Source organism: Rissa tridactyla, chromosome 1 (genome assembly GCF_028500815.1).
Source record: "Rissa tridactyla isolate bRisTri1 chromosome 1, bRisTri1.patW.cur.20221130, whole genome shotgun sequence".
Lineage (NCBI taxonomy): Eukaryota > Metazoa > Chordata > Aves > Charadriiformes > Laridae > Rissa > Rissa tridactyla.
In genome coordinates this window covers 218,529,859-218,540,090 of record NC_071466.1, presented here as the reverse complement: position 1 = coordinate 218,540,090, position 10,232 = coordinate 218,529,859, and the positions used below count along the sequence as shown (strand labels likewise).

The 10,232-nt window shown below is 66.0% G+C and overlaps 1 protein-coding gene across 4 annotated transcripts; it reads right to left on the bottom strand.

The window, feature by feature from the left end:
* Positions 1-2,591: 2,591 nt before the first annotated feature.
* LOC128908985 (uncharacterized) lies at positions 2,592-10,147 on the bottom strand. 4 transcript variants are annotated; one of them, XM_054200076.1, is made up of 11 exons: positions 8,707-10,147; positions 7,950-7,993; positions 7,679-7,742; positions 7,259-7,399; positions 6,249-6,347; positions 6,023-6,078; positions 5,780-5,920; positions 5,529-5,571; positions 4,899-5,217; positions 4,257-4,327; positions 2,592-3,319 (listed from the first exon to the last, which is right to left on the bottom strand). In XM_054200076.1, exons 1-11 carry the CDS (start codon positions 8,749-8,751, stop codon positions 3,164-3,166), a joined length of 1,179 nt encoding a protein of 392 aa, XP_054056051.1. In that variant the 5' UTR covers positions 8,752-10,147; the 3' UTR covers positions 2,592-3,163. The 4 variants fall into 4 exon arrangements, with proteins under 4 accessions (XP_054056051.1, XP_054056042.1, XP_054056022.1 ...); XM_054200067.1 differs by lacking the exon at positions 8,707-10,147 and having other exon boundaries at positions 4,899-5,052; positions 5,137-5,217; positions 7,950-8,644; XM_054200047.1 differs by lacking the exon at positions 8,707-10,147 and having other exon boundaries at positions 7,950-8,644.
* Positions 10,148-10,232: the final 85 nt, after the last annotated feature.

Below are 10,232 nucleotides of genomic sequence, written 5' to 3'. Positions count from 1 at the left end.
CCGAGCGAGGAGACGCGGCCGTACCTCCCCGCAGTAACCGCTTCTGTACGGAGCTCCGCGGCGGCAGCCCTGCCTGTACAGTGTATATTCTGTATATAGAGCTCGTGGGTGCGTCCGTGCGATAGCTCTGCAGTGACTGTGGTGGACCGAAGCACTAATGTATAGTAGAAAATATTAGTTAAAAAAAAAAAATTAAGCCAAGCTGCGTCCTGTTTTTGCGGATTAGTAGATTTCTTCGGTTAGGAGCGGGGTTTCTCTGCAGAGGTGCGGTGGAGCTTGGTTGCTCGTGGCCGTCAGTCTCCATTAGGCGTCTGTCCCGGGCTCTCGATCAGCGTGGAGGCTCCTGTCTCCTTTGGGAGACTTCTCCGTAGGGTTCACTAAGCCCAGCCCTGCAAAGGGCGACTCGCGCCCGCCTGCTGCGTCCCTCTGCCCTACCCACGGCACCTCAGAGGCAGCTGCAGAGCCGACGCTGCGTGGGGTGGAGGGTCCTGCGGTCAGAAGCCTCGGGACCAGCTGCTTGGGCAAACAGATCCCCTCATGGGGCATCTCGGCGCTCAGGTGCACTTCAGCCTGCCCTCTTCTCCCCCTCTCTGTACCCACTTGAGTCCTTCTGGCTCCCGTGTGCCGGTTGCCGCTGTTCTGTGCGCTGTTTTCGCTCTACCCCGCAGCCGTGTCGCCGCTCCTCCACGGATGGTTTTGTCCTTGGTGGGTTTTGGTACTCCAGAGACACCGGCACTGCTGGGTCCAGCTCTTCACCTCTTCCTGCCCGGTTATTGATTGCTGGCTTTTTGTCATCCTGACCAGGATTTAACACCCTCTGTAGGTGCTGCTTTGTCTCCTTCCCTTTCGCTGGGTCAGGATCGTGGTGGCCGTGCCGCTGCGTGCCCTGATGGTGCCCGACCTGCAGCATCGGCTGTGGGGCTGCCCCACGCTTGTCCAACGGTATTTTCACCGAAACGTGGTGCTGCCGCAGAGATGGGGAGGGTCACCTTTGTGTCATAGCCTTGTGGTTTGCCTCTCTTCTGCTCCCCCAACCTCCTTACCCTTTTCCAGCCTTTCCTTTCCTCTGGGAACCTGCTGGAGTGGGATCCAAGGTTGACCCAACTTGTCCCCCTCGCTGTGTACGTCCCCCAGCCTGTTTGCTTCCGTTTCTACCTGCAGAACCTCTGCTCCCCTGCAGCCCATGCAGTGGCTTTGTTCCTATTCCTCCTGGCAAGACCCAGCCTCATTATTTGCTCTCCCAACCGCCATGTGGGAGAGGGTCATACCACAGACGCTCGCGGTGCCCACCTGGTGCCCGCAGGAGGGAGCCCTGGGTGCTCGCAGCCTCACGACTTGTGCGATGCTCAAGCAAACGCGGGGCTGTGCCTGGCAGCGATTCGTCCCTCACGCCCCGCACGGGTGCACGGTCCCGCCCTGACACCCAGCAAGTCGTTTGTCTTCCCCCACTGCGTCGTCTTCTCCACCAACACAGCTCCGGGGGCCAGAGGCTGTGCCCGGAGCCGGGTCGGTGCGTGAGCGCACACCCTTGTCTTCTGCAGGGCTCAGGAGCCACCGGCTCACCCTTCCGTCGTCTTGTAGCCGTTCCTCAACAGCCCAAACATGCTCCTTCAGGTGCTGTTCCTCTCAGCTGGGCATGCTCAGCTTTGCATTCCTCCTTTGCAAGGAGGTCAGATCCTATTTCCTGCAGATCACCCCCATTGTTCTCCTGTTCGCTTTCCTACGCAGGCTTCCACGCACCGTCCATTTTTCCCTCTACCCCCCCCATCTGCTAACAGGCTTCTCTGCTCTGGCCCCTTCGTAAGTCCTGGTTCACGTGTCTGTACGGAGCCTGGGACCTGGTCCCCGTCCTCCCCCAGCAACGTCTGCGTTGTGCCGCTGGCAATAACCAACTTCTAAATGACTCTGAGGCCTTGTCCCCTCCTCACCTCCATTTCTGGTGGCACAGGAGTCCCAGTGGTCACCAGACAGCACGCTGATGGGTGGCAGATGGGACGTTTCCAGTAGGCACGCTGGAAGGAGCCGCTACCTAGCCAGCACCCAGACGGTCCATGGTCCCCCCTCCCCCGTGTGGCAGCCCCCCTGGTCCCCCCATCACCCCACCGCAGCCTCGTGGGCTCTCGCACCCCCCTGCTCATCGGTACCTGAGCCCAGCTCGGCGCCGTCTCCATCCCCAGCCTCAGCAGCTTTCCGTGGCGCCTCGGTTCTTGCCCTGGGCTATTTTCCCTGAGCCAGAGGTCTCCAAGTGCTCTTTGGTGACGTTTGTGACAGCTGATGACACCATGGGGGTGAGCGTGACCCCACCACCACCCCCTGAGGGCTTGTTTTCACTTAGGCTGATGGTGCTTGAGCGCTCCCAGCCCCAGAAGTCGAGGTGGTGTGAGCGAGCATTCGGGCTGATTTTAATTTGATGGGGGAGAAGCTGGGGCCTGGCAGGAGGCCGTTGGGGCAGAACCATCCCCAGCCATGGCTCCTTCATCTCTCTTGATGTGGCCTTGGCCAGGAACCTTCCCCCAAGGCAGGACAGAGGCACGAACCGCCCGTTTGTTCCTTGTCTAACAGCAGGAAAGGCCAGGAGCACCTCAGCCATCATACCTTTATTTGTAAGCACCTTCTCCCGAGCCCTGCAGAGGAGTTGGGATTGCTGCCTGGCAGAACGCGGAACCGAAACAAGCCCAAACAAACCAGAAAGAGCCGTCACCTTCCCTGGGGTAGTCGCAGTCGATGTTCGGTTGCTGGAAGGTTTGGGGATTGCCAAATTGTGTGCCACCAGCCTCCTCCCGCGGCACCTGAATGCTCCTGCTGCTGCCAACAGCCGCGTCGCTGGTGGTGTAGAACAGGAGCATCCTTCTTCCAGCCCGTCCCACCTCCATCTCCCCTGCCGTGACTGGTTTTGCTGTCTGGGTGGTGCAGGGGGGTGGGAAGCCAGGCTGCCCAGCAGCGAGGGGCTACGGGGGGGTTCCCACCGGGGCAGAGCCACCGCAGCCCCACCGCAGCCCCCAGCGCTGGCGGAGACCTGCCCGCGCCTCCTGTGCCTTCTTCCGACCCTCCCAGGCACGAAGGGTCCAGAGAGACCCTGCCCAGCTCCGGCTGGGCTGCGGGGGGCTGCCGGCGATGCGCAAATCCCACCGAGGCTTCGGGGCAGCCCGGGCGAGGGGGCAGCCTAAGGAATGGCCCTCAGCGACTCGTCGTAGAAAGCCTTGAGGCCGTGGGGGCGCCGCAGGGAGGGTCTCTCGCCCACCGCCTCCTGACGGAAGTTTCGCCTCATCCAGCCGTAGACCAAGCTGTGCAGGAAGCCCTGGAGGGAGACGGTCAGGGCCTGCGGGAGAGAGAGGGCGGGCAGCGGCGAGCGCTGCCTGTACCTGCCCCTGGGCTGCCAACCCCATCGCCCTCCGCAGGCGCAGGGTTGGCCCCTCCGAGTGCACAGGCAGGGGGACACAGCAGCCACAGGGTGGTGGGGGCTGGAAGGGACCTCTGGAGACCATCTCCTCCCACCCCCGGCCAGAGCAGGGTCACCCAGTGCAGGTGGCACAGGAACGCGTCCAGGGGGTTTGGGATGTCTCCAGAGACGGAGACTCCCCCACCTCTCTGGGCAGCCTGTGCCAGGGCTCTGCCACCCTCACAGCAAAGAAGTTCCTCCTCATATTTGGACAAAACATAATATTCCAGTTTGTGCCTGTTGCCCCTTGTCCTGTCCCCGGGCACCACCGAGAAGAGCCTGGCCCCATCCTCTTGCCTTTAGCTCTTGCTGAGCACTGATGAGATCCCTCCCAGGCTGCTCTTCTCCAGCGGAACAGCCCCAGGGCTCCCAGCCCTTCCTCAGCAGAGATGCTCCGTCCCCTCAGCACCATCGGAGCCTCCCCTGGACTCTCCCCAGCAGTTCCCCGTCCTTCTGGAACCGGGGAGCCCAGAACTGGACCCAGAGCTCCAGCCGTGGCCTCCCCAGGGCAGAGCAGAGGGGCAGGATGACCTCCCTCCGCCTGCTGGCCACGCTCTTCTTAATGCAGCCCAGGAGACCACTGGCCTTCTTGGCCACAAGGGCACGAGGTGGCCTTCCTCGTAGTGTGGTCAACCAAACCAAGGCAAACACCTGGGCAGAGCTGAGGAGCGAAACGCCAACCACCAAACCAGGGGGAAGAGCCCCCCTTCCCCAGCCCCACCATCCCACCAGGCTCTCCTCACCCCATCACCTCTGACATGTCCGATCGGGACAAATGTCCCAGCTCCGGAGCCCAGGAAACCAGGTTTTTACTTACCGTAGTAACGTAGAGGACAAAGACTGAGGCAGGTCTGATGCTGGTGAAGGAGAGGAGGGTGAGGAGGAAGGCTGCGGATGGAAGACAAAAGGAGGACACACCTCGGTCTCCCTCTCTCTGAGACTGCTTCACTGGGACTTCCCCTCTCCAAGTGGCTCTTCCCATCACAACCTATTTCCCATGGCACAAGGCTCTACGCGGGACAAGCACCGACGTGTACAACAGGGTCCTTCCCAACACGCCGCCCAAGGACCTCGGGGAACTCATCGCCACGGGTTCCCGTGAGGCTGAAAGTGTAAATGGGCTCCCAAAGGGACAAGAGGTTGAGTAAAGACAGCTCCATCAACCATGATCCACCCTCCTGCTCAGGAGATGCTGCCGGAAAAGCCTGTCATTGTAGGAGCCGGGGGGGTTAAACCAGCCGCCGGCGGGACGCGGGGCTGGCTGCCCTCCCGTGCTGGGTCTGCCCAGCCATGAGGGCCTGCAGACGCCCGGGGTCTGGGCAGTTCCTCGGTCTCAGCCTCTTCTCTCGCGCCTGGGTGCTGTCTCAGCCCAGGAACAAAGGTGCCGGAGCAGGCGCTGCGGTGGCTCCTGCCTGCCGGGGCTGCGGGAGCTGCGCGCCGTCCCCACCCTCAGACTTGCCTGGAGCCCAGCAGAGCAGGAAAACCAGCTGGAAGTAGTGAGAGACGTTGCTGACGCTGCGGATGCTCCTGCCTGCGAAGCCGTCCTTCTCCAGGGTCAGCAAGGGCTCCGCGGCGTTCCTCCGGCACCGGAGCTTCACCCTGCGGTACAGGAGCTGGGCGGCAGGAGCAGCGTTGGCCGGGGCGCACTGGCTGCTGTGGCCGGGCCCCGCGCTTGCCCCGCTGTGCCGATGGCTTACCGTGCAGCAGCTCAGCACCAGCAGCAGGTACAAGAAGAAGATGATTTTCCCCTCCAGGCCCACGTCCTTCCTCCCTACGTACTGAGAGGCAGTGGGAAATCAAAACGGACCCGAGCGGCTCCTTCCACAGGGGCAGGGCTGAGCCGCGCCACAAGCCCCACGGCACCGGAGCAGCCAGCGGCGGGGCTGGGAGCTGCCCCTCTGCCCCCGCTCCAGCAGGGACACCCCTGCCCCGACCTTCCGTCAGCATCTGCCCACACACCATGGACCCGCTGCCCCCTCAGTGTCCTTCCGAGCCCCCCCTGCCCCTGGCAGCGTTTGGGCAGCGGGGTCGGGGGCTGCCAGACGTGGAGAGGGACCGGTGGGAGGGACGGGCACCCGGCAGCGCTCACCTGGAAGCAGATATCCTGGGCACGGCGGATGAGGAGCAGGCAGCTGCAAGGACAGAGGATGCTGGTGGCGGTCCCCTAATGCCACAGCATCCTCCCTGGGGCATTTTTTTATTCCTTCCCCCACCCCAAAGCTTCCACCACCCAGAGGTGTCCCTTGCAGGGGCTGTGGCGTGCCCAAGCCCATTGGGAAGGCAGGGGGTGCCCACCCCCGGCTCCCCCCTCGGCGTCAGGGTGGCAGGGCAGCGGGGTACCTGGAGCAGTAAAGGCTGTAGGTCTCGTGGGAGCGGTTGCCTTTCCACGGCACGACGGGCTCGATGGGCCTTGGGGCGATGTCGGTGGTGGAGGTGCCGCGGGCCACCAGCTGTCCCAGGAGCGTGAGCGCCGGCACCAGCCTTGCAGGGAGAGGCGGAGGTGAGCGCGTCCGTCCCGGCGGCCGCTGCGCCGCAGCCCTGCTCGGGGTGCAGGGGGGCTCGGGGCCGGCGGCTGGCACCTACCAGGCCAGGATGTAGGGCAGCCCCCGCCACAGGCTCTCCAGGCACCTGCTCCTCTCCTGCAGGGAGGAAACCGCCGGTCACCGGAGCTTGAGGCTCCAGCCCCGCTCCACCGGCTGCGGGGGAAGCCACTGATGCGCAGGGACAGGGGCTGCCCTCGGATCCCCCTGCTGCTCCCCGGGTGCGGGAAGGGCGATGCTCGGCTGCACCACGGCTGGGGGCCGCTGACCTGCAGAGCTGCGACGTGCCAGGCTCTCCAGCCCTGGACGGTGCGGTAGGCTTCGTACGCGTAGACAACCACCATCAGGAACGAGACCGCGTAGAAGGTCTGGGAGGGGAGAGGGAGAACGGGCTCCTGCTGCACCCAGCGTCCCAAAGGCACCTTCCCCCGTCCCTCCTTGGGCTCTGCACCCTGACGTCCCCACTGTCCCCCCGACGTCCCCGCTGTCCCCCCAGCAGAGCTGTGCCAGGAGCAGCCGCGCAGCACGGGAGCAGCTCTCTGAGATGCGGCATCAAAATCATATGGCCCCGTGCCGTCCCTGTGCCCACCCCGGGGAGGGGGACCGGGTGGCAGCAACACTCACCACCCGGGTCCGTCTGTCCGTGCTGGGCTCTAGGTGGCACGAACAGGGCTCTGCCCCTGTGCCCGGTCAGCAGGCCTGCAACCGTGGTGATGGTCGCCCTGTGCGCTACGCCGCCGGGCGGGCTGGTATGCGCAAAGCGGAGCAGAGCTGACCCTGCAGCGCTGAGCCCCTTCTGGTCCCTGTCCCTGTGCGTGGCTGAGGCAAAGGCCCCGTCGCCAGCGGGACGAGCCTGGCGGCACTGCCTGCCGCGGGGTCCATGCCCCAGGCAGGGCAAGAGGAGCCGGTGGAGCCACAGGCACCGGGGAGAACCGGGCTCTGCCGTGCTTTGGGGCACGTGAGAGGCTGCATTTGGGCTCACCATCCCAGGGCTGTGGGGAGGGCACGGTGGGGGTGAGGGGGACGCTGGGGGGGGGGGACGTGGTGCTCTCCTCACTGGGGCTGGGGAGAAACAGCGGGCAGAAACGCTGGGCATATTTCCCCAAGGAAATGGTGGCTCCGGACAGTGACGGGGGAAGAGGAGCCGTTTCTCACTAGGAAAAGCAGTTCCCCACGCCGGGAGCTCCCCAGGGACACTCCAGCCCGCAGCCGGGTCTCAGCTGTTCCCGGTGGTACAGGAGGGGGTGCCCGGCCCCATGGTGCGAGGCGGCCCCCTTACCGTGGCCAGCATCCGTCCGTAGGGGCAGGCAGCGTACGCCGGGATGAAGAGCCGGGCTGGCAGCAGCTGGATGGTGGCTGTGCCCAGCAGCGCGGCGGCGGCCAGGAAATCTGCCAGGGCGAGGAGGAAAAGGGGGCGAAGCTGGGGGACGGGACACAGCGTTAGCTCTGGCTGACAGCGTCACCCCGGCGGCAGCGGCCTCTCCCCGGCTCTGCAGAGCTGCCACCGCCATGTCCCTCCCCAGACTGGCTGGGAGCGGAGCTGGGACCAGCTGCTCCCTGGGGAGGCTGGTGTGAGCGTCCTGCAACTCCTACCCCCCTCCAGCCCCACCGTGCAGCAGCCGGTGCTGGCCCGGCTCTGCCTGGGGCTTAGCTGGGTCCGAAACCCATCCCTGTGCCCCTGGGAGCCAGTGGCACCCACCTGGATGTGGCAGCATCGCCTCCGCCGGGAGGTGACGGCGAGGACCGACCCACTGCCCAGGAGGCTGGAAGAGACGGGGCTGGCGGTTAATGTCCCGGCGGAGCAGAGCTGTCGGTGCCCCAGCACGGCGGCTCCCAGCTGAACCCACCCCGGTGGGGATCCTGCGCTCCGTGTCCCCCGAGACGGGCAGGGGCTGGCAGGGGTGGGGGTCCCCTCCCTACTGAGCCCCGCAGGGCCCAGCCACGGCCGAAGGGCCGGGGGCAGAACCCACCTCAGCAGCGAGGCCGGCAGGTAGATGCACGTCAGCGCGAAGACCTGAGGGAGAGAGACTGAGAGGAGCCGCAGCGGGAGCCTCGGCTGCCCCAGGGCGCGGGAGGGCACAGGGCTTCGGGCATCCCTGGCTGAAGCAGCAGCGGGCGGCCGGTGCCCGTCTGTCACCGCAGAGCGGGCAAATCCGAGGGAAAAACGTGTCTTCCCCGAGAGGTTGTGCCCGGGAGCCCTTGGCTGGTGCCGGGCAAAGCGGAGGGGCCGGTGGCCAGTTCCTTGCCAGCCCCGCGGTGCTGCTGCACGGGACGGGCCCCCTCGGCCGTGGCTGCAGGAGGGGGTTTCCCTGCTGCATCCCCCCGAGCTTCCCCGGCCGCAGCGCCCGGCTTTCCCTCGCCTGGGGCTGGGGAGCGCCGGGAAGCCGCGTCCCGCTCCGGGCTGCGCTGCTGTGTGGGGCTGCCACGGAGGAACCGGAGCCACGGCTCGGCTGCAGGGCCGGTGTGTCACACAGAGACAGCGGAGCAGGAGCAGCCATCCTGGGAAGCGCCGTTTGGGCGAGCAGGAGCCTGCAAAGCCCTGGGCCGGGCAGCCCGGACCCCTTTGCTGGCAGCTGAGGCCGCCTTTTGCAGCACCCCACGGCGTTGCCCCCATCTCCGGCATGAGGGAAGCCCCCTCGGCCGGCACAGGCAGGGGAGGCCTGAGCAGGGGCTGCAGCGGCTTTCCCAGCTCTCCGCAGAGGGTTTCCCGCAGGCACACGCCTTTACCTGGTTATCCGAGAGAGCCGACGGCTGTTCCTCTTCGTTCGCCATGACCGGGCGGCTGGGACCTGAGAGCCTGCCCGTCTCCTCTCTGCCACCGGGCACAGCCCGGGGTCCGTCCGGCTGCACCGGCGCAGCTCCCGCAGCCGCTGCCGGCTGGGCTGGCTCCACACCCTGTCTGCGGGACACGGCTGCGGCGCAGCCAGAGGAACCTGCCCGGCCGGGGCGGCAGGAGCTTCCCTGCGGCCCTGCAGGCTGCTACGTGCGAGCAGGGAGGGGATCAGTCCCCGGTGCTCGCAGAACCCGGGCGAACGCGCGGCGGGCTCCTTCGCGCCTCCCTCACACCTCCCTCTCGCACGCCGGACAGCGAGGTCGCAGCAAGAGGTGCAGCTCCCCGGGGGTGCCGGGGGTGCAGACGCGAGCGTGGCCCTTCTCCATCCCCTGCACCTCCCCGCTGCTCGCTGCGAACCAGCGAGGGCGCACGGGCATCCCCGCAGCTGCTGCTACAGGCGCAGGCAGACTTCTCCGTGCAAAAAGGGGAAACTGAGGCACGTGAAAGGGGTCAGAGGAAGCCTGTGCAAGCAACCCCAGCGCCCTGGCAAGTGCTGAGACAGCAGACGGTGCCAGCGTGCTGCGGTAGGGCCACTCTGCCCGCACCAGGAGCCCGGGGGCGAGCGGGGTGACAGGAGGGCTCGGTGCAGGTGCCTCTGCAGGATGTGGCCACGACGCGGCCCCACCGTCTGCTCGCCGCAGGAAGCTCTGGGAGGAAAAGCCCACACGTGTGCGGCAGACGCTGCCGAGAGCAGCAGAAATGCTGCTGGCGGGGGGAGAGGTGCCAGCCGGGACAGGATGCCACCATGCCGGGGAGGGCAACCGTGGCTGCGGCCCCCGACGGCACGGGGAGTTGAGATATGGTGCAAAGGAACAGGCTGCGTTCGGCAGGAGCTGGCACGCCGCTGCGCGGAAACGCGCGGCACGCTGGTAGAGGTGTACCCAGCGTGGGAAAAGGGAGCAGCAGGGCTGAGCGCGCTGCCCCAGCGCCGCAGCCTGCACCACCGCGTCCCCCCGGCCCCGGCAACCCATCCAGCCTCCGCCGAGGGCAAGGGAAGGGCTTTTCTCACACACCAGCAGCAAACACAACACGTTGCTGTTTGTCGGTGCTTTGAGGGCACAGCACCGCCCGAGCGATGGGGGCGAGACCCCCGGGGGCAGAGCCAGACCCCGCGGCGGTGGCACTGCCTCTCCCCGACCTGCCGAGCCCCAGCAGCCGGGTGGGCTGGGTTGGGGGCAGCTCTCGGTGCCCAACTCCTCCGCATCCACGGAAAGGGGACTGGGGGTACAGGAATGAATGCCAACGCTCCACGCCTGTACCCACAGGGGCCTCAGGAAATCAAAGGTTCTGATTATTTTTTGATAATTTTAAAACCAAGGAGGTTCTGAGGAGCCAGCAAACATCTCCCTGAGCCAAGCCCTGCCCAGGCCCAGCTGAGCCCCCTCCAGGTCCCAGCAGTAACCCCCCCCCCCCGCTGTAA

Excerpts from the sequence above, each read along its gene's own strand:
- LOC128908985 (XM_054200047.1), bottom strand. The coding sequence starts at position 8,602 with ATGCCGGAGATGGGGGCAACGCCGTGGGGTGCTGCAAAAGGCGGCCTC. Across the intron at positions 6,079-6,248 it reads GGCACGTCGCAGCTCTGCAG|GAGAGGAGCAGGTGCCTGGA; the intron begins GTCAGCGGCCCC and ends TCCTCCCTGCAG. Across the intron at positions 5,921-6,022 it reads CTGCCCTACATCCTGGCCTG|GCTGGTGCCGGCGCTCACGC; the intron begins GTAGGTGCCAGC and ends TCTCCCTGCAAG.